Below are 24455 nucleotides of genomic sequence, written 5' to 3'. Positions count from 1 at the left end.
ATAGTCTCATTACTACTTTAGAATTGTTAAGAGTCACCATGATGGAGTAATCAGAGAACTGGACTTCCATACATATATACACACAATCCTGGGTAAATGACTTTACGGGTGAAGTATGGAAAGTAATTCCAACAGCCAATGTGAGGTCAAATTTTAATATAAACGTTTGAATATGTACTGTAAATTACAATAGTATACAGTAGGCAAAGGGAAAAAAGAGAAAATGTAGAAAAACAGTCTGGCAGAGGAGTGAGGTAAACACACAAGCCAAGTCAAAGGAACTACATCAAGGAATAGTTGCAGTCAAGTTCAATGACAGATTGTTGCAACATTTAATACACATACTTCTAGAGTATTAAAGATTATCAGAAGAAACAAAATACAATAATAACAATGGTAATAACAGCTAACATTTAAAAAGTGCTTATTATATATAGGACAGTGTTGTGAGAGCTTTCTAATTTGAGTAAGTAGACTTTAATAAGCACATCAAAAATGAGACTAAAGTTCAACAACCTTAATCCAACCACACCCACAGCATATCATGAATGAAAATAAAGTAATTATAAGTGAGTACCTCCAGTAAGAGATGGTAACCACCTGCTCATCACTTTTTTGAGTACCAAGGCAATACATAGATTACCTTTATCTGCTTCTGCAAATTCTTTCCAATTTAGGGGATAAAAACACAGGTTAGTTGGAATTAATGTCATTTAGATAGAGCTATCCAGAATGGCTTACCCACTTTATCCCAAGATTCTCCACTACCAGTTCCCATTTGACAGCTCTAGCAGGGAAGTCAACAGAGCATCAAGCAGGAAGTGTTTATTCACCTGCCTTCATGGCCAATCACATAAATTTCAAAAATTACATGATTTTTAAACTTATAAAATATAACAATTAGTACACGGGGGAAATTTACATACTCCTCTGTGAGGTGGACCACTTCTTCGATCATGAGAAAAACTGCGGCCCTCGTCATATTCTCGGTAATCAACATGACTGTAATATCTATTGTAGTTTCCTTCACCAGGTCTGTCTAGCAGTGGTGGTTTCTTTGGCACAATATTAACTACTCTATGGTAGCCATCCTAAAACAGACAAAAAGAAATATATAAAAATCACTAACTTCTCTATTTGGTTTTGGAAAGGTTTTTTAAAAGCACAGGAGTTCTTATCCTTAATCAAATAGAGTAAATGTATAAACAAACAAAAATGCATTAATGAAATAACATGAATATAACTAATAGTAATGTTTTCACATGGATTAAAGGAAATAAAATTGTTCAATGAAGCCAGGTGCTTAAAATAACAAGTAGCAATACTAAAAATCAATCATAAAAGAAAAAATACATATTATTATTTTAATAAAAAATAAACTATGGAAAGAATGTTACATAGCTCCAATCCTAATTCCCTAAGAATTTTAAAAACAAAACCATTTAAGATAGCACACACCTTTAGTCTAATTAATGTGTTTGAAGTATACTATTCAGAAAAAATACAAAATCTTTACACTTAAGCAACAGCAAACAGAGACAGAATATTGAGCTAGAATCATCAAGAGGAAACATTGCTATTTCTCCAGAAGCGCTGGAGAGAAAACAGCCTTTGACTTCACAGTCTAGAAGCAAAATAAAACCCAATATAAAATTTGAACTCATTTTCAAAATAGTAAGTTGTTAATGTTTTAAAGTTTCAGCAATTAGGGGCACCTGGGTGGCTCAGTCAGTTAAACACTGGACTCTTGGTTTTGGCTCAGGTCATGATCTCCCAGTTTGTGAGTTCAAGCCTTGAGTCAGGCTCACGCTCCGTGTTGGTGGTGCAGAGCCAGCTCAGGATTCTCTATCTCACTCTGTCCCTCCCATGTGCTCGCTTGCTCTCTCTCTCTCTCAAAATAAATAAACTTTAAAATAAAATAAAGTTTGAGCAACTAAGTGGATTTTGGGGGGGGGGGTGGCTGGGAAATTGGACAGAGGGAGAAGAGCACCTATGTTAGGTTAGCAGTTGCTGTGAAACAACTGAACAAAATGGTTATCAACAAGTAAGGACTAGAGAGCTACACGACATGTATTTATAAATAATCTCGCCTTGAACATTCATGGTATGTCTTCTACCAATATCAGAGTAAATATATGTGAAAGAAATTAGAAAGCAATCAAAGTATAAGCCATGATCAATTTAAATTAACTGACTGGACAAAATAAAAACATGAAGCCCAAAATAAAGCCCAACATTCAGGGCATTACTATACCATCTTTATGTCCAGTTTCATCGTCAATACAATAGATTAATACTATTACCTACCTCAAGGAGCTGTTGTGAAGACTGAGCAAAAAACAGATTGTAAAAAATTTAGTACAATGTGTAGGACACACTCTGTACTCAAAAATATTTGTTGTTTTGATTACCTTTTTAATGTCCATGTGAAACACAATTCCTCAAAGTGTCTATTCACTTACATAACTTCTTAGAATTAATAACTGCAACTATTCAATCATTAAATTACTGTGTCTTATTCAAATTTCCCAGTGGGTAGGAAATTTGTTAATGTGCTGAGAAAAAATAAAATTAATAGTTCATATCTATTTAAGAACTAAAATGATCTACCTAATTTTTTCCCATGGGGCTATAAGGTGGTTTCTTTCTTTAGTATGTTAAATATTACATTAAAACATATATTTTAGGGGCGCCTGGGTGGCTCAATCGGTTAAGCAGCCGACTTCGGCTCAGGTCATGATTTCGCGGTCCGTGAGTTCGAGCCCCGCGTCGGGCTCTGTGCTGACAGCTCAGAGCCTGGAGCCTGTTTCAGATTCTGTATCTCCCTCTCTCTGACCCTCCCCCATTCATGCTCAGTCTCTCTCTGTCTCAAAACTAAATAAACGTTAAAAAAATGTTTTTTAATTAAAAAAAAATTTTATAGTTTACGTAATATATAATAGATAAATAAATGAACCCACAGGCTCTTATAAAAATTACCTTTCAAAGATGTTTCAATTAAATCTAAGCAAACATTGAGCTTCTAAACAAATTCAACATTAAGCCAAAATCAGCAACATAATTTATAGCATTCTCTAAATTAAAATTTGTTATTCATAAAATTAGAATCACTGATTTCTACAATTCCAAGAAACCATACAATTCCATTCTATAACGTCCTTGTATATATTTATTTGGAGGGATGGTGGCCTAAGTATGCACGTCTAAACACTTGCATGAATAGAGAGCTTATTACTTTACATGCAACCTTTTCCTCTATTCAAAGTTATTTTAGGATTGTAAAATGCATATGGTAAAACTTGAATCATATTTAGTCATAGATTTAATAAACTTTTTTCCAAATAAAAATAAAATCATTCCAAAGTTGTTAATCAGCAACAGAAAAACAAAAACAAACAAAAAAACTCCTAATGACAGCTCTGTATCTAGCAACGAAGATTAAACTGTTTATGTTATGAGATTGTTCAAATATAAGTACATTATTACCATCTCACCTCTATAATAGGCATCTATTCTTAAGGAAAATTCTATATTTATATGAAAAGTTTTAAGGAAATAAAGATGACTGGAGCAATCTGATGAAGCCAAGACTGTATTTTCAGAAAGTCCCTATCTTATCTAGGAATACCATGCAAGGATTTTTCTAACAAAATTCATGATGAGAAGCAAAGATTTCAGAATTTTTCAAAAGCTTTTTTTAATACAAAAGTTCAAACAGTATTTTATATTACATGCAATGCTGGACATGATTGGAAATACCATCAGAGTTTGAAATTCTCCTACAAATTTACATGGAGCTATAAACATGTAATTTTCCTTTTTAATGTTTATTTATTGAAAGAGCAAAAAAGAGAGAGAGAGAGAAGAAGGAGGAGGAGGAGGGGAGGAGCAGACAGAAAGGGAGAGAGAATCCCAAGAAGCTCGAAACCACAAACCATAAAATCATGACCTGAGCTGAAACCAAGAGTCAGAAGCTTAACCAACTGGGCCACCCAGGTGCCCCATAATTTCCCTTTCTAGATGCTAACAGAAATACACAAGGCTTCAGGTACTGATACAGTTGGAGTCTTCATTTTAGAAATATCTTGGAAAATAATGGCACCATTATATACAAACCAGAAATAAAAACTGTAACTTCTAAAGACTACCTTAAAAGGTTAAGGATAATAGAATCATTTTCAATTAATTTAAAAACAAACCCAATGGAATCAAAATATTTCTATTATTTAAAATGCAGATATTTCGGGGGCACCTTGGGTGGCTAAGTCAGTTAAGCATCTGGCTCTGGATTTCAGCTCAGGTCACGATCTCACAGTTCATAAGATCGAGCCCTGGGTGGGGCTCTGGGCTGAAAATTCCGAGTCTGCTTGGGATTCTGTCTCTCCTCTCTCACTGCCCCTCTCCCCACTTGCGTGCACTTGCTCCTTCTCTCTCTCTCTCAAAATACATAAAACATTTCAAAAAATAAAATGCAGGTATTTCAAATCTTGAGTTTGGACATATAATCTGAAATTACCTCAATGAAATCAATTTTCGTTGCTTCAGTTCATTATAAAAATTTGTACAGTGCCCCATTAAAAAGATCAGACCATATCAATTCAATTGTTGCTTATTTATACCATGTACCAATTTTCTATGGCTGTTACTAAAATTTCCAAAAATATGTGTAAAATTCTTTCAGATTTGCCCCTCCAAAATTAGTGTTAATGTTATGATCAGTCAGACCAAAATTAAAAAGTATACGTAACTCATTAAAAAAAAATTTTAAGCCTATTTTACTCAATCATGATCTATTCTCACAGGATGTAGAAAGCAAGAACTTGCACATACATACTTTTTTGAGAAGTTATAGGTCTATGAAATTTACACATTCACATAGGTCCCTATCTAGGGGGTAAAACGATTCCAACCATTAGGGCTTCTGAGTTTCTGAAACAAGGATTATTCACAGTTTTGCTTTTGCTAATGAAAATTTGAGCAGGTTAAGATACTTATCAAATTAGTTTTGCAATTTTTAAGTCTGAAATGGTGATTGTGTTTTGTTATGAAATAAGCAATTATTTCTTAATTTGCTATAAATTCCAATTTAATAGAACTACCTCTTATGAGTAACACTTTCATTTCAGTAAGTAAAAGCACCAAGTTTTGTTTCATTCAATATTTAATGTCAAATTTCCCACACTAATGTTTAGTCTCTTTACTAAATGGGGGCAAATCATGAGGATTAGCATGTTTCTTTAAAAAGTTTTCCAACGTCAGGGGTGCCTGAGTGGCTCAGATGGTTAAGCCTCGGACTTCAGCTCAGGTCATGATCTCAAGGTTCATGAGTTCGAGCCCTGCCTCAGGAGCTATACTGACAGCTCAGAGCCTGGAACCTGCTTCTGATTCTGTGTCTCCCTCTCTCTCTGCCCCTCCCCCACTCACACACTGTCCCTCTCTCTATCTCTCTCTGAAAAATAAATAAACATTAAAAACGTTTCCAATGTAATTACAATACTTGGCACAAAGTCTAACAAAAAACATTTAAAGGAAAAAATTTAATAGACAAGCAACTCCTCTTAAGCATCTTTATCATTTGGAGACACACACTAAACTATTTATTTACATTTGAAATAGGGTATCTTGGATTTACTTCAAAATAATCTGGGAGAAAAGAAACTGGGGAAGGCACAGACAAAACAAGATGGACCAAAAGCTGGTAACTGCCACTTTGGATGATTTGTCCATGGGGAGTTCATTTTGTTATTTTGTCTACTTTTATATCTGTGATATATGCCCTTCTAAGAAAGTAAAAAGCAACTAAAACACACAAAACTACCAGCAAACTAAGCATGACAGCATGTAAATAATTCATGCCATTACTGCCTAAAACAATCAACTTAGTATGAATGCAAGCTTCATGGGCACAGACACCTTGGTCTTAATTCACTGCTCTATTCCCAGCACCTGGAACAGCACTTGGCACATAGTAAGCACTACATACCTGATACACGTTCTACTGTGTTGTATCAATTTTATGTTACTTCTGGCATCACATTTTTTTTTACTAGAAAAGTACCACACAAACCACACATACCTAAAAAATTCTACTACACAGGCTGGTGGACTTCTTTCAAAAGCTTGAGATTCCCTCACTCTGATCCCTCATATTTTTGTGACATGCATTTCAGTAACTATTCATTTAATTCACTCACTGAATTTTCAAAGAAATATTGGTGGTTTTGCATTTCAGTAGCTTTGGGGAATAATGGGTCAGATATCTGAAATTGGAACTGCCCCAGAAAATAAGGACACAGTGTTACAGAATGTAGCCAAGAACTGATCCTTCCTCTCTGGAAATAATAACAAAAAGAAAGTTCTTGCAATTCTGTCAGACAAAAAGGAAAACACCTCCTAGGGCATACACAAAGGAACATTACTAAATCGAAACTCAGCAAATGAACACTTAAGATCTTACGTTTCACATGTGTAATTTTCACATTTAGAAAAAGTTGAAAAAAATATTGCACTTTAATGATATGAATATCCATGTAGTTAATGAAAAGCATACATACCGTTGGCCAGTTTACTCTGAAATATTTCAAAAAAATTAGATGGATTAAATAGACGGATAAAGGACAGATAGATGGATAAATATACAATAAAGCATGTTTTCATCAAATGTTAATAGTTGAATATTAGTGAGTAAATGAGAGTAATGAGAAAAAAAGAAATACAGTAAACTTGCTTTTCTATTAGAGAAAAGAATCCAAATATACAAAATAAAAGACATTACTTTCCTTTTTCCCAGCCACTAATGATAGGGAGTTCCCACTTTTTAAAGGATTAACCAGTTTTATATTTAGAAAAAAATAATAATCTGCCTTTTCAAAACTTAAGTTTTTACGGAAGTATGACATACATACAAAATGTGTACAAATCATAAATGTACTTCTGGATAAATTTTCACAAGGTAATCACACTGTGTAACTACCACCCGTTTCAAAAAACTAAACACACTTAGTACAGCAAAAGCCTTCCTGTGCTTTGTCCCAGTCACTACTTCCCTCTCCCAAAAGTAACCACTTTATTGGTGAATTCTGCCTATTCTAAAACTATGTAACAGGAAATACAGGATATATACTCTTATATTTAGCTTCTTTCTTTCAGTAGGAGGATGTTTGTGAGGTTCCTACATGTTGCTGCTTTTGCAATGGTCTATTCAGGTCCATTCATTCTCACTGCTGTGTAACCTACACAATTAATTTATCTATTCCATTGTTAGACATCAGATTGTGGCCAATTTGAGCTTTTATGAACAATGCTGCTTGTGAACATTCTTGTACAAATCAGTGATGTACCAATATGATCTTTAAAATAACATAAGATGATCTCTGCTTTGTAAGCAAATATTTTTAAGCTTTAAATAAGTTATATTATTAGCTCCAAAGTCAGGAATTATAATTTTACTGACTTATATTTCTGTTCTAGTGTAATTTATCAAACGCTTTTCTAGCCTAAGGATTTAGCAGGTCCTTGAAATCATATATGAATATAAAATTACTTTTTTCACCCAAATGCAGCAACAAAAAACCAAATAATAGCAATTACCTGTGGCTTCATCACTTAACAGAAATCACAGATATTTTCATATCATGTCATAGCTGTTGCAGATACCTCAAAATCTATTTATTCTCATTATTTTGAAAATATAGTAATGAAACCTCACCTAGCTCTTAATATTTATTGACCTACTAAAGTACATCTTACTACATCATAAATTTGCTTTTTAATAGTTTGAGAAATATTCAAATATACATGTAAATATTGAAATATTCAAATATATTCAAATAGAAGTCCTTTAATTCTGTGTATTTCATTTTACAGTTTTAAAAACGCTACTCTAGGGGCGCCTGGGTGGCTCAGTCGGTTAAGCGTCCGACTTTGGCTCAGGTCATGATCTCACGGTCCGTGAGTTCGAGCCCCGCGTCGGGCTCTGTGCTGACAGCTCAGAGCCTGGAGCCTGTTTCAGATTCTGTCTCCCTCTCTCTCTGCCCCTCCCCCGTTCATGCTCTGTCTCTCTCTGTCTCAAAAATAAATAAATGTTAAAAAAAACAAACAAAAAAAAAACGCTCCTCTAAAAAAGGGATCCATAGGCTTCACCAGACTGTTAAATGGATCCATGGCACCAAAAAGTTTAAGAAACTGTGATTTAACTAAAATGTAGGTGTAACATAGAAGGCAAAGGGATAATTTCCAAGAGCCATCAAAGGCACATAAAATGAAGGGAAGGGAAGGCTTTAAATTTCTAACCAAAATAAGATCAAGTTCACCAATAAAAGTATATGAGTCTTGAGGAAGGAGATGTGGGAATACAGAAGAATTTATAAACTAGGAGAGATTGGGGGAATATAGGGACCAATCTAATGGAATTAAGATTTTTTTTTCAAAAAAGGAAAGGAATGAGGCTATAAAAGGTCTGGGCAGTTTCTGTGCCCTCAGGAGAAAGGCAATCTAGGTTTCTCCCCCTCTAGGAGGAACCAAGTAGCCAGAGAATTTAAGAAAGTCAGATTTACCTTTAGGCACTTAGAGACAGTTGAGTGAGCACCTCTAGTCTGATTTCAAATGCACTTGTGGTATAAAACATATCTGCTTCCTGATGATGAAGATATTTTATAAAGAAGTCTGTTTCACATTTATACACATAAATTATATAAAAATGAAAATGTTTGAATTTGTTTACTTTTACTACGATATCCTCATCCATTGAGAACTTCCATAACCTATCATTTTTACCTCAACTCCTGTCATCATCAGCAACTTCAGTGTTCACCTACAATCTGCATTTCTTAACTCTGCATAAGAGTCACCTGATGAACCTTTACACAACACTGACGTTCAGATCCTACCTGCAAGATTAGGGCTTAATTATCTGGATGGGCCCAGTATTTATGTCACCCAGCTCTTTGGGTGACTTCAATCTATGGTGAAGACTGAGAGCCTCTAATCGAAATCACTGATCCAAAATCTAGCCTCCAAGTTTTTCTGATCTCAACTCCAATAACCTTCACCCACCCTCTATTCCCACCACCATCCACTGAACTTTAATTATCCAGAACTGTCCTTTCTTGGCAACTCCACACTCCAAATACCAATTGTCTATCTTTCTGTCATTCTCTGGTGTTCAACCTCACTGAGCTTTTCCTGTCCCTCAACCCCTCACTTCTTTCAATCCACTATCCCTCTCACAGCCTTAGTTCCTTTCTGAAATAGCCCATTACACATATTACCTCAATTCTGAGTCAGAACCTTCATTATTCTCATCTTTCTGTGCCTACCACTCATTGTGCAATCTTAAATCAATACAACAACCTGCTTTCTCCACTCCTAAACTGGGCTACTTAGGTAATAAAGTGCACATTCCTGTAGACTGGCACCCCCATAATTTACGGTGCACAAGCTCACTGCTCCATCATCAAGTCTTTTTAAACACCTCTGGTGAAGAGATACCAACAATGGCTATTCCAAATTCAATGTGGCCTCAAGTCTCCCTCTACCTTATCCTAGGAGAAAACAAAGGCTATTAGGTATGAACTTTCTCAAATCCATGATCACACAATGACCTAACTAGAGATCTGAAGCACCCTTCTTATTGATCTTAGGACACTGATAAATGGATTATTCCCATCTTAAAACTCACTGCTCTCCCACTTGGTTTAAACCAGGACTGGTTTAAAGGAATCCCCCTGCCTGGCAATAGCCTACAGCCTCCTGGCAGGTCCCTCTGCCTCCAGTCTTTAAGCCAACTTCCACTGCAGTGTGTTCTATAACACAGCAAGCATATATAATGCAGAATGGTGTAATAAACATTTTATATCACAACTTTTTCCATGTATGATCACAAATATTTCCCACTATTGTCTGAAATTACATTTTTCTCAGCTTAGTTAACATACAGTGTAATCTTGGCTTCAGGCATAGAACCCAGTGATTCATCATTTACATATAACACCCAGTGCTCATCCCAAAAAGTGCCCTCTCCTTAATGCGCATCATCCATTTTCCCCACCGCCATCAATCCTCAGTTTGTTCTCTGTATTTAAGAGTCTCTTATAGTTTGCCTCCCTCTCTGTTTTTATCTTACTTTTCCTTCCCTTCCCTTATTATCATCTGCTAATTTTCTCAAATTCCACATAGGAGTGAGATCATGTGATATTTTTATCTGACTTATTTTGCTTAGCATAATACCCTCCAGTTCCATCCACATTGGTGGCAAATGGGAAGATTTCATTCTTTTTTTCATCACCAGAGTAATATTCCATTGTATATATATACCACATCTTTATCCATTCATCAGTTGATGGACATTTGCGCTCTTTCCAGAATTTGACTATTGTTGATAGCATGGCTATAAACGCTGGGGTGCATGCGACCCTTTGAATCAGCACTCCTACACCCTTTGGATAAATTCTTAGTAGTGCAATTGCTGGTCGTAGGGTAATTCTATTTTTAATTTTTTGAGGAACCTCCACTGTTTTCCAGAGCATCTGCACCAGTTTGCATTCCCACCAACAGTGCAAGAGGGCCCCCCTTTATCCACATCCTCACCAACACCCGTTGTTGCCTGAGTTGTTAATTTTAGCCACTCTGACTGGTGTGAGGTGGTATCTCATTGTGGTTTTGACATGTATTTCCCTGATGATGAGCGAAAGGATGTTGAGCATCCTTTCATCCATCTGTTAGCCATCTAGATGTCTTCTTTGGAAAAGTGTCTATTCATGTCTTCTGCCCATTTCTTCACTGGATTATTTGTTTTTCGGGTGTTGAGTTTGGTAAGTTCTTTATAGATTTTTGATATTAGCCCTTTATCTGCTATGTCCTTTCCAAATATCTTCTCCCATTCCATCAGTTGCCTTTTAGTTTTGTTGATTTCCTTTGCTATGCAGAAGCTTTTTATCTTGATGAGATCCCAACATTTTTGCTTTTCTTTCCCTTTCCTTCAGAGATTCTGTATATAAACCTCTGCCTACACTTTACGTCTCCTAAAACATTCCATTGAGTTCTATAAATGTTGTACCGTTCAACACTCAGAATTGTTTTGAAGATTAAGAAGTTTATATATAAAACTAGCAAGAACTAGTTACATGTAATTATAGTAAATTACCATTTAAAAGTCATCCCCTCTCTTGGGGCTCCTGGGTGGCATTTCAGCTTAGGTCATGATCATGAATTCAAGTCCCGCACGGTCAGCGCAGAGCCTGCTTGGGATTCTATCTCTCCCCTTCTCCCGCTGTCCCTCCCCCATCCGTGCACATGTTCTCTCTCATGCAAAATAAACTAACAAAAATAAAATAAAATAAAAATAATCCCCTCTCTAAATGAACCTGATTTTATCATTTGGAGTCATGTGTTACATGAAGGAAAAAAAAAAAAGCAATTCCTCAAAATTGAAAACAAACTAAAACATATCCATCCATATATCCAGTTGGTGACATAATCACACAGAAAATTCTTTTAAGTATCCTTGAAATACAAATTCCTAGTGGGATATATCCTTGAAAAGGTAGGGGTCCTAAGAATTTTTTTTTCTAAAGTCATCCCTTTTCCCATCCCTGCATTAGTCTCACATGTTTATCTCTATTACTTGTTTGTTTTTCTAGGTAAACTATAAGGTAATTTTATCAAGTTGAAAAGAATTTAACTATAAATAAACCTGGAGGGGTGTCTGGTTGGCTCAGTAGGTTGAGCATCTGACTTCAGCTTAGGTCATGATCTCACAATTCCTGAGTTTGAGCCCTGCATCAGGCTCAGCACAGAGCAGCCTGTTTTGGATCCTTTGTCTTCCTCTCTCAGTCCCTCCCCGGCTCACGTTAGCGTGCTTTCTCAAAAATAAACAAACATTAAAAAAAAAAAAAAAAACCTGCAAAGAAATGACACACAGTAATAATTAAGTCAACCCATTCTGAAATATGGTAGGCCTCTTCACCTTGTCAATCTTTTATCTTTTTTTTTCTTCTTTTGGTTGTCAAATGATCCTTTATTGAAATATTTTTCTTTGTAGTTCTTAACTAGCTGGCATTCCACTGTACCACTATTGATATCATCTATGATGTCATGAGTCTGCCAGCCATCGGCACTGCAGCCCACAGATTGGCCAGTTCCCAGGATCTCTTTAATGGTCCCAGAGAGTTCTCTGGCTAAAGATGGGTGCTGCATCTGTCAGGCAATGTCGACAATCTCATCAAAAGTGGTATTTCCACCGTGCTTAATGTTTTTCTGCTTCTGTCTCTTGATGATTCCTTGACAGCTTTGATAATTAGGACAGAGGCAGAAGATACCAATTCAATTTGGGCCTTTCTGCTCCGAATGGTCAGTTTCACTGTAATCCTCAGACCCTTCTAATCACGGGTTACCGTGGTGATGTCATCACCAACCTTTACTGGAGACAGACGCAGGGGGCTGATCTTGGGGACCAGGGCAGACATGGTACCAACTTCCCCACTGGTGCACCTCAGGTATACACTTTGATCACTTTGGGACTGGAATCTCAAACTTTGGCAGCATGGTGGAGGCAACTGGGGTCAGGATGAACCCAGATTTAGGACAACTGCACCTTCACCTCCTCCAAGCCAAAAGCCAAAGAGCCCATCTTTCATCATTTTAGATCAACCCCCACCTACGTTATAATTAAGGCCAAATGACAATGCTGAATGTGACATTACCAATCTAAATAGGTTGTAAGATTTACTTCAAATATAGAAGTAAAAAAACAACATATAAACAAATATTTGTTCCCTGTGATAGTGTATAATGGATCCATAATATATCTACATACCATCACCACAACCCAAATCCCCTGATGCTTAGAATGTGTCTGTGCAAAAGTTTAAGACTGACAGCTTCTTGACCTTCTACAAACCTTCCTTTGGGTCTCTGCAGAGGATTTTGGGGAAAGAGTACATATATTCATTCAATAAACGCTGAGCTCCTACTATGTGCCAGGCACTAGATGGTGCTGGGAATACAATAATAAGCAAAATAGCAAGCTCCTTGAGAAAAGGTCTCATTAAAACTTCCCAATTCCCAGAGCAATAAAGAGACAAACAGTAGGACAGTATACCAGAAGCTGCCTGCCTGCCGCTGAGCTGCCCCTACTTTTTAATTTCACTTTTTAATGTTTCCAATTCGCAAACATTTTTAGGAATAAAGAAAAATAGGTGACAGCTAATAGTAGGAGCAGATGCTCAAATACTCCTTCATTAACTGATGGTCTACCTTTATAAAACCTCCATTTTCTTCACAAATTCAATTCAATATAAAAACTTACCATTTTAGAAATTTATTTCCATATTTAGAAATCTACATAAATGAAATATTGCCTTTTATTTTCAAACTTCTAACTTTTAAAAGATAAACTTAATGTGTCTATATTTCAACCTAAACTGGTAAATTTTTGGCACTTAAAGATTTTGTTAGGAGGCCAAGCTTTGGTGTACAAAATTCACTTCCATACTAGGTTGCGAATTATTCTACATCATTAGCAACTTACACTGGGGTGACTTCGAGGAGGTACTCGTTCTCTTGGAAGTCTTTCATAGTCATATCGTCCCTCAGACCACATTTCATCTCTTCTGTAAGCCACTAAACAAAAAGGAACCAAAGAATTACAGTTTTTATGTTTTTAGGAAGTAGTAGAGAAGATTTAAAAAAACAAGTAGTTATTTTCCAACCAGTATTTTCCAGAGATACTTAATGAAAACAATATAAGTGACCAAAGGAAAAAAAGAATGATTAAGGCAATTCTCCCTCCAAATAATTTTGAAATGTTCTTTTAAAAAAAATATAATAGAAAGCTCCACCTTCCATTTTGAAGGCTATTTAAAGCTTCAAAGAGCTGTTCCCATCAACTATAGTAAAAAGATCCCTAAGACCCCAAATATTTCTTCATTCTCATAGTAAAAATTAGAAAAGATTCATTCTCCTGAATAACTTAAAACTCTGTTCAGCAAGCAATGCTACTCCTATTTCTTGGTGGATGGTTTCTATAACACTAAGTTTTTTGTTTTTCTACAGTCTTGGAGCTTATCTCCTCTATATGTTCAATGAAATGGTTAACCAAAAAAAGTGTTAAAAACTTTAAGTGTTAAATCCTATAAAAACACACTCAACAAACCCCAAAATAGAGCACTCTCGATTTTGCTTTTAATACCGTAGATTTATTTTAATGCAAAGACACTCTCATAAAATTTGAAATTAAAAGTTCTATCAACATTTTTCACATTTAGGGTGCAGAGAGAGGCTTCCTACTTTGAGAGCTGATATGTTCTGGGTGGAGGGCTAATGCAGGAAGAAGATGAGAAAAGGGTGCAGGAAATAGCTTGAAGGTCATTTCTATGAAATCGCAATACAATAGATCAGTGGTTGGCAAACTTCTTTGTAAAGGATCAGACTAATATTTTCAGCCTTGCAGGTCACAGGTCTGTCATAACTACTCAATTCTACTGTTATAATATGAAAGCAGCCATAGACAATACATATAAATGTAGCAGTGTGGTCATGTTCCGAAAAATTTTTTATTTACAAAAACAGGCAGGCAGCCCACAGGCAGCAGCTCAATAACCACCAGAGTCGATGAGAAATGGTTAATAGGGCAGAACCAGGAGAAAATGAAGCAGGTTCTGACCCAAGAACTATGAACCACCTGATATGTAGAAGGATGATCACGAGCAAGAACTGAAAATGGGACTGGTACTAACTCAGGGCCTTTTAGTACATACAAAATAGAGCAACAAGTCCAGCTCTAGTCCGCAGAGTTGTGAAGAAGGAAAATTTCTCAGAGAAGATACATGTCAAAAGATTTTTGGTGGCTCTTTATGACGTAGTAACCCTAAAGGGGAAAAAAGAGATGACATCCCATCTTGGCAATACAGAATTCTATGGTCTAAGAAAAAAACAAAGCCTAAAAGATGAGGGCAGTATTTTTTGACACTATCCATAGTACAAACAATCTTAATTTTCTCTGTAAAAACAAACCTACAATATTTTCTAATACAAAGAGACCCAATAAAATGAACTAATGCCAATATGCCTAGAAAAATCTTAAGTCGCAAATTAGCTCTAACATTAGTCAACCTGAATTCCAGGTCCATAATCAGACGTCATTAAGAATGTTATTTCAAAGTAACCAATATTTTAGGTACAAGACCTGATGGAAGCTTGGAAGTTGAAAAAAAAAGAAAAGAAATTGTCAAAATTACTCCACCTATCCCACTTTTACTGAATCCATCATTTATCCTACTTGAGAGACAGTACAGAGAAAAGCAGCAACCAAATGAAACCAAATCACTGAAAAAAAAATGAACACAAAAGAAAAATGCACAAATGATATGAAGTCAGTTCATAAAAGAGTAAATACAATGACTCAATCTTTTGAAAAGATGCTCAACTTTCTTCAAAATAAGAAAAATGAAAACGAAAACTATAATGGAATACTAATTTTCACCCAAAGCTCTGCAAAAATCAAACTCCTTTGACTACAGTAAGAAAAGCAACACTCTCCTATATTAACAAAACAAGTATACTTTGGTACAGACTGGGAAAAAAACTGGCAATTAATATTAAATATTAAATGCACATATGCTTTGACCTGGTAATTCAACTTTTATGTATACTTCCATAGGTGAACAGCAAAGACTGAAACCAACCTAAAATGATGGTCAGGAGGGTACAGAATAAATAAAATGTTGTACATTCATATAAAGGATCATTATGCAAGCCATTTCAAAGAAAAGTCACCCCACATATAATATAGAAAGAATGCCGAGATACACTGGTAAGTAAGAAACAACAAAGGGTAGATTAATATGTTGAATATGCTGCCACTCTGGGAAAATATAAAGACAGGGTATGAATATATATGCACGTGCACAGAATACTTCTGGGAGTATAAGCAAGAAAAGGAACAGTGCCTGCCACTGGGGAGAACTGGGTGGCTGAGTATAGGAAGGTGAATATTTTCAATGCATGTTTTATATACATCCTATGACCCATAACAAAAATAAAGAACTATATTTAAAGGTCTTGGAAATCGTTTAATAAGCATCAGTCGAAGGCACATGTGACTCTAGATCTCAGGATTTTGAGTTCAAGCCCTATGTGGGGTACAGATTAAAATAAAACTTTAAAAAAATTTTTTTATTTAAAAACATAAGCATAACGTGTAAAGTGATGGCAAAAACTATGAATATAAATTCATGAACTTAAGGAAAACAAGTAAAAGTAAGATTCTGTAATTAATGAAACAAAAATAAATTACAAGAGTTCTAAAGAAATACTATACAGATTCTTAACTAGATATAACACTACGATATTAAAATTACTGGCTTCCCACAAAAAATGTAAGAATAACTACTATACTACTTACTTGAGTCCTTTCAGGAATCAAATATAAAGTTTTCAACAATCTCCTGTAGGAGGGGGGGAAAAATACAGACATAAGGATTTGTGTCTGTATAAATCAACCAATGGAGAAAAATAATTAACCCTTCATTATTTGTATAAATAAAACCCTAAGAACAAAAAAGTATGACCATTAGTAAGCCGAACTCCCTTCAAACACAGTTTTAAAAATAGAAGAGATTATTTTGACCACAAGAGGCCACCCAAGTTTCATAAGAATAACCTAATTATATTAAAAGAATTCTCCTAATTTTGCCAGTTCAGAGCTGGGCAGGACAGTTTTCTTACCCTTATCTTTGAAAGAACTGCTTGAGATTTTTAAGGCAATTTTCATCTAGAATATTAAGAATGCTGGCTTTAAAATATCTCACCTATTTAAAAAAAATCTAGTATCCTTAATCTGGAAATCCCTACAGTTTTATATTGGCAATAAATAGTCCCATGTTCAAAAATCATCCCAAAATCAAGGCAAGAATCATCAACTCATCAAAAAATACTATATCTACTAGATAAAAATTTGATAAAGAACTTTTTGTTTAGATTTGAGGACAGTTGACACCCAACATTACATTAGTTTCAGGTGTACAACATGGTAATTACACATTATGCTATGCTCACAAATGTAGCTACCATCTGTCACCATATATCACTATTACAATGTCATTGACTATATTCTCTATGCTGTGCTTTTTTACTCCTGTGACTTCATTCCAGAACTTGTACCCTGTAATCTCCCATGATGGAGAACTTTTAACACTTTCCCCCAAAAGAAATAAAGTGCACTGAGCAAGTTTAGGTAAAATGAAGACAGTAACAACAAATAAGTAATGTGCATATCATGATGGAAATTGCAAACCTATGAACCAGTCTTATCTTAAAAAAAAAAAAAAAAAAAAAGTGGGGAATCTAAGTCTACTCAAGCCTGTAGCTCTATCTACCACTTTACCAGAAACTCAAAGGATAGGAGTGGCTCTACTGGAAAGATTAGGCCCATTTAATTGCTACATAGAAATTCTGTGCTCACTAGCCACATGCAAAAATAAAGTTCTTTTTACAGTCTTAAATTTAGAGGTCATTCCTGATCTAGTTCCTTTTTCTGCCTGGAAGTCTACAAGACAAATAATAGAATTTTATTGTTATTACCTCAAAAGATTTCTACTTTAATTAATCAATCTACAATTTACAGAAGCTTAAAAAAAAGTAGCAAAGAAAGTCAAATTGGAAACAAAGCAGCAAGTACAAGACAAAATTAAAAATATAATAAGAATTCAAAATAGAATGCTTAGAATATACACCATCAAGAGACAAGAGACCAATTAAATGTATTTGTGAAAGAGTTAAATATGAACAAAATGAATCAAAGCTAAAATCTGGAGATGACTCAACAAGTGGAAGCAGAAAAAAGCCAAAATAAATGTACATTTTCTGATAGAAACTTACCATTCAATGAGTATGTTGTTTTAGTTTGGGAAGATGAAAGTGTTGGATGGGAGTGATGGTTGCAACAATGTGAATGTACTTATTAATACCCATGAATTGTATATTTAATGGTTAGAATGGTAAATTCTATGTGTATTTTAACACAGTAAAAGACAAAAACAAAAACATGAATTTATCTGGCAAACTCCCAGATGAATTTGCTGAATATAACTACCACTTCTGTAGGGTATCAATCTGTATATTAAACTTAATTTCTACTAGAAACAAACAGCAACAATGAAACAGCTACTCATTGCACTAACATTACTACAATTTCAATTCCTACAGTTAATCCTAAAACAGTTTTGCATATTTAACTCCGTGTTTGATGATGCCCCAGTGGAGTATTCATCTTACAGGGAGCTATCAAAATCAGTTAAATGTAAAAACGTTTAGTAAATAAATAAATTCTCTTTACTTTAAAAAGTTGAGGGGCACCTGGGTGGCTCAGTCGGTTGAGTGTCTGACTCTTGATTTCGGCTCAGGTCATGATCTCATGGTTTGTGAGATAGAGCCCCGCCTTGGGCTCTGCGCTGACAGAGTGGAAGCCTGCTTGGGATTCTCACGCGCACGCACTCTCTCTCTCTCAAAATAAATAAATATAAACATTTAAAAAATAATAAATAAAAATAAAAGAAAGATCTTAATTTAAAATTTCAATTACTATACACAATTGAATAATTCTATAAAAGGAAATTAGTTTCCTTTACAAAAAATAATAAATTGCTTAAATGTCTATAATACAATGATTAAATATAAACATTAGACTATACTCTTCTGTAACAATTATTTCATTTTTTAAAGCTATCTCTTACTGGTGAGTATGCTAAATATTGACCTCTTTACAGAATATACAGGTATCTAGTTCTTAGATGTACTCTTACTATACCTATTAATGTTTTTACAAAATAGCACTATCAGAATACAATGCTTTATTATCTAAATTACCATCTATTTTCAGAATAACGAATATAAAAATAGTAGAACACTACAAAATGGTAAGACTAAATACAGCTTGGTGGAGTAAAATAATTATCATCCACCAGTATTTAACACTTCAAAAATTCAAACAGCACTGGTGAAGCCCATGTCAAATTATAAAACATCCCCTATTCTTAAGAAATCTATATAATTAGGCAAACAGGAGTATAAATAGAATATTCCATATGCAACCTTGTACTGTTAGTAAAACAAAACAGAAGACACAGTTTGAGGATTACATACAAAAGAAATAATATTAGGCAGTAAAGAAGATAGGTCATAAACTGAATCTTGAATTAAGACAACAGAGAAGGGAAAAGGTAATCTTTTCAACAACCTTCTGATTAGCAGCATATGTTATTTATGACATTATCCAGATTTAGGAAATTGACCCATTCCACAACTAGAAGCCAATCATCTAAATTTAAACAAAGATGCTCTCATTGAAGTGATCATATTACTTACCGTGTAATCACTTCACTAATCTCCCATTAGTGGAGTCTCAGAAGTACTCCAGTAAAGTTCTCTGATCCAAAAGGATATGAAAACTGAAGAAGAGAACTGAAAAATGGAAGGACCCTCTATATCACAATAAGGCAGAGAACAGAATTAGAATTCAGTATGGAGAACATAAGCTTCATCTAGAAGTTTGCTAAGAGCTAGTTCTAAATTATAAAAATTGCATTCTCTTATGCCATATTCATTAGAGAGTATGTTTAATATACCATCATGGTATATTTAATCCAGAAAAGAAATAAACCTTTCTCAGAACACTCCACTAAGCCAACCATTATTATGTTAACTTCAGTTGAGGGGTAAGAGGATAGGGAAGATGGGAATTTGGTCATAGTAGCCTAGAAACTGAGAAAACACAAAGTCACAGGCAATAATCCTTGTGTCAAACCATTCACACTTTGAATCCACAGTTAGATCTATTTTCCACCTTATCCAAACTGGTTATGGTAGCAGTAATTTTTCAACTTATCCAAACTGGTTCTAGTAGCAGCTTAAACTACAGAATAACTGTGCACACTGCTCTTTTTGGCCCTAAACACATTTACAATTAAAAAAAAAAAAAAAAACCCAAAAAAAAACCTCAGAATAAAAAAAAATAGCTTTCCCTCCTCTCTAAACCCATTCCTTTCACTCTTTATTTTCATTAATAACTACTTTAATAGCAAACCATGGTTAGTGAATAGAAAAGCCCCATATGACCTCATACTCTAGATGAGCATTAGACCTTTGCACAGGCAATTGCAACCCCCACTCCCACCCCAACCTAGAATGCTTTTCTCCAGGTATCTGGTTAACTTCCTCATCCCTCAATATTCACCTTCTTAATGTCACCTGTCTACCAGACCGCCCTAAATCATTGCACTAGTTATCTAAGATATTATGTAAATTATTTTTGATGCATATTATTGGTCCCTTGCTACTAAGAATATGAACTGTATGAAAGCAGGGATCTCTATGTTATTCAATGATTAATATTAAGCACCTAGAACAATTTGCACAATGTGTTCAGTGTTCATGGAGTCAATTTATTAATGCTGGTAATATGGCCCCTCTAGATAAATGATTTCACTTCCATCCTGACTCCATTCAAGCAGATGTCTCACAGACATCTGCAATTCAACATGCCAATAGTTCACACTTCTCAGAAACCTGCTTCATCTCCTGTCTTCCCCATTTTAGTCAATGACACCACCAGGTACCAACAGCCCAAATCAGAAACCCGAATCACACAAGACCCAGAACTTTTCATATTTAACTATTCATTAAATCCAATTATTTCTTTCACCTCAATATATAAATATCAGATGTTCCTAGTCTAGCCATTGGACTCCCCAGTAGGAAAACACTGGTCTCCCTGCTTCTTCCTCACTCTAGAAATTGTAGCCAGAATGCTCACCCTGGTAAGACATCTGATTTAAAAATCTCTCAGTGGGTCCCCACCAGGGTTGAATGAGGATTCAACCCTAACCTTAAAAAAAGGCTTATCTGTGACCTTGCTTCGGCCTTTCTAGCTTCACCCCCACCATTTCCCCAATAGTCTCCAGAACCTCCAGACTTATCAAACTTGTTTTTGTTCTGTAAGTGTGCCACTATTTCTCACCACCACAGTTTGGCATGCTTTTCCTCTGCCTAGATCTTAGCTGCCTTCACCCTCTACTCTTCCTTCAGGATGCACTTAAATGTCAGGTTCTCTTATATTCTCCAGAAAGAACAATGTTGTTCTTTCTTTGGGCCTCTTGAAGTATCTTGCTATGACAGTACTATATAGCATCATATGCAATTTACTTTTCCTCCACTCCTTCCTCTCAAACTCAACACTACTGCAAAGGCAATGACCGTGTGCCTCTCTTACTCCTGTTGTTTAGCAGGGTAAAGGTGTTTATTAAATACTGGCTGAATAAACAGACATATTATTCATATGACCTCCACATGAGCCATTCTGGGGAACCTGAATACTGATTTATACCTTTTAATTACAGGTTCCCCCTGCTCTCTCAAGTTCAATTTATGCCACTTTGCTTTTGCCAAGACCTACATTAGTACCTGTTTACACTAACCAAAAGAAATCAAAAGAAGATTTTTGCTTTTACAAAACATTAATTACCTCTTTCTTTAATGCCATTCAGCTTACGAAATGCTTCGGGGAGTGGGGCAAACACGTATTCAGAAAACTTCCAACGAGCACTATAAGATTATGGTTCCTGGGCACCTGGATGGCTCAGTCATTGGAATATGGGACTCTTAATCTCAGGGTTGTGAGTTTAGACCCCATGTCGGGTATAGAGATTACTTTTAAAAAAGTAAAATCTTAAAAAAAGGTTATGATTATGGCTCCTACCACAATTCTCATGACACTAATGCCACTTCATTCTTGAGAAAAAGGTATCAATGAGAATCCTTTAGTTCTAGCACCTAAAGCAGTGCTTACCACTGGCTGCACATAAGAATCATCTAAAGAGCTGTAAAAATACCAATGTTTAGGCCCCGTCCTCTGAAATCCCTATATAATTGGCCTGGGATGGAACACTTCCACTTTTCAAAAATTTTAAACTACTCTCATCTCAAGATGAGATACACTGACCTTAAAGCAAGGTAAACATTTTCCATACACCCTAAATTGAAACAAGAAGCTCTTAAGGACTGCCTTGAGTCTAAAAATTAGATAATACTATTTTTATTGAAAAATGTTTAAGGGGCACCTGGGTGGCTCAGTTGGTTAAGCGTCCGACCTCAGCTCAGGTCATGATCTTGCGGTCCGTGAGTTCGAGCCCCGCTTCAGGCTCTGGGCTGATGGCTCAGAGCCTGCTTCCGATTCTGTGTCTCCCTCTCTCTCTGTCCCTCCCCCATTCATGCTCTGTCTCTCTCTGTCTCAAAAATAAATAAATGTTAAAAATTTAAAAAAAAAAAAAAAAGAAAAATGTTTAAAATTCCAGAACTAAATTAAAAATGTCTTTTTGAACATATTGAAGGTCTGTGGAAAAAAAAAAACCTAACACGAATGCCAATTAACATGGTCAAAATAGAGCAAAATATCTACTAAAATTAATCACTGTTCAGTGGTCATGGAGAGAGAAGCATAGGAAAGTTAGTTAAAGTCAAGAGTGTCGCCTGGGTGGCTCAGTCGGTTAAGCGATGGACTCTTGATCTTGGCTCAGGTCATGACCTCACGTATAGTGAGTTCGAGCCCACACTGGGCTCTGCACTGCAGCATGGATCCTGCCTGGAATTCTCTTTTCTCTCTCTGCCCCTTTCTCCCCCACCCTTCTCCCTCTCAAAATAAATAAACAAATATGGAAAAAAATTTTTTAAAAAGCCAAGAAAAGTTAAAGTCTTGAGAGATTGCTCAAATGTGGATGTATGATGGTAGAATCTGAAAGAAGGTAATGGAATTATTATGGAAGATGTGCCTGAGAAAGATGGAACTGACCAAAGCAGATCTGCATTGTAAAGGAATGGGAAAAAAGCCTGCACAGGAATAACAGGCTTTCAATTTCTTCCCTTTAGTAGATATTATCTCTCCTATCCCACATAAAGCACAGAGGCTCTGAAAAGCTCAAATCACAGAGCCAAAGCCTGGAATCAGTCAAGTATGCATAACTTTTTTTTTTATGCTTATTTATTTTTTAAGAGTGAGAGAAACAGAACATGAGAAGGGGAAGGGCGGAGAGAGAGACAGAGAATCCAAAGAAGGCTCCAAGCTCTGAGCTGTCAGCACAGAGCCCGATGCGGGGCTCGAACTCCTGAAACGTGAGATCATGACCTGAGCCAAAGTCGGACGCCCAACCAACTGAGCCACCCAGGCACCCCATGTATGCATAACTTTAAATCCCAAGCCCCTTCCATCATATCGCATTGCTTCACAAAGGTAACAGGCAAAGACAGAACAAATTCAAGGGCATTAAATGCTCAGAGGAAAAAGCTAGAGAAGTTCACTGTAGGCTTTTAAGTCTAGAAATAAGTTGCAAGAAAAATGTCATTCCAGAAGACTGACCTGGCAGTATACAAAATAGATCAAAGAAGAAAGAGACTAAAGGTAAGGAGACCACTGATTGCTTCAGAATAACCATATAACTTAAAGTGCTGCATTACTAGTTTCACAATTTACTTTTCAGTGCTTTAAGGATACCTCTTATGTAAGCCCCACTGCAATGTATTAAATGCTTAGGAAATTCCTGATTGTTCAGTGTAAATGATCAAGTAACTGAAATTATACAAGTAGACAAAAATACCAGATGTTTGCCTATCTATGCTTACAAATCTAAATCTTACTGCACTTCAGTCTTAACTGATCAGCCTCCTTCCAGTCTTTCACCCTCTATTTCACCTTTAAAAAGGGATATTCAGTTAACTTTGCTGATACATCATGCACACTTGAAGTTTCCCTGATCGAGAATCCAGATTTTTCACATTAACTAACTGTAACAAATCCAAACTCCTATGCCCTTCATATGATCCTTCTATCCTCTCACCTAAACTCTAGTTCTCTCCAAAACGATCATTCATGCCAGCTTCTTCACTGTGCCACAAAGTAACACACACCAGCCTGGAGCTGTTTGACATATTTTCCAAACTACAATACCTCTTTCCATTCTCTCATTCAACTTCAAACCAACCATGAAGACTCAGCTCAAAATCTAGTATTCTCCTCAAAGCCCATTTCTATACCATACCAACACTAAAGCAGATTCCAAACTGGTGACTGGTAGGCCACATGACACATGTCTGACCCAGGTTTGTTTGTTTGTTTGTTTTTTTCTATAAAACTTTATTCCATTGACAACACTTAACTGGCAGAGATCACTTTTAAAAACCATGTTTCCAACTGTTATTGAAACAACTACATGCTCTGGCAACACTGGGATCATGCTCACACAGCCACTATCAGCTGAAGCTAAATAGCAGCCGACCCCTTTCCAAAGCTTCTTCCATTTTAAAGTCAAAGGACATGTCAACTGCTTGACTTCTGAGACTACCTGCAGCAACTGAAATCAAAGAAATACCTGGGGGCACCTGAGTGGCTCAGTCAATTAAGCATCTGACTT

At 35.8% G+C, this 24455-nt stretch overlaps 1 protein-coding gene across 9 annotated transcripts in view; it reads right to left on the bottom strand.

Annotated features, from left to right (window-relative positions):
* The window catches only part of PPHLN1 (periphilin 1), a 142893-nt gene that overhangs the window by 116548 nt on the left and 1890 nt on the right, over positions 1-24455 (bottom strand). For 2 of the 9 annotated variants that reach the window (XM_015075943.3, XM_015075947.3), the window contains exons 2-4: positions 16403-16445; positions 13529-13620; positions 927-1091 (exon numbers count right to left, since the gene is read on the bottom strand). In XM_015075943.3, the coding sequence (XP_014931429.1) occupies positions 927-1091; positions 13529-13620; position 16403 (258 nt within the window). In that variant the 5' untranslated portion in view covers positions 16404-16445. Of the gene's footprint in view, positions 1-926; positions 1092-13528; positions 13621-16402; positions 16446-18334; positions 18502-19358; positions 19465-24455 lie in introns of those variants that run through there. The other 7 variants (XM_015075948.3, XM_015075949.3, XM_015075944.3 and 4 more) reach the window with 6 other exon arrangements.

The sequence above is a fragment of the Acinonyx jubatus genome, chromosome B4, assembly GCF_027475565.1.
Source record: "Acinonyx jubatus isolate Ajub_Pintada_27869175 chromosome B4, VMU_Ajub_asm_v1.0, whole genome shotgun sequence".
NCBI lineage: Eukaryota > Metazoa > Chordata > Mammalia > Carnivora > Felidae > Acinonyx > Acinonyx jubatus.
The sequence above is the reverse complement of the archived record's forward strand: the minus strand, read 5'-3'. Positions and strand labels throughout refer to the sequence as shown.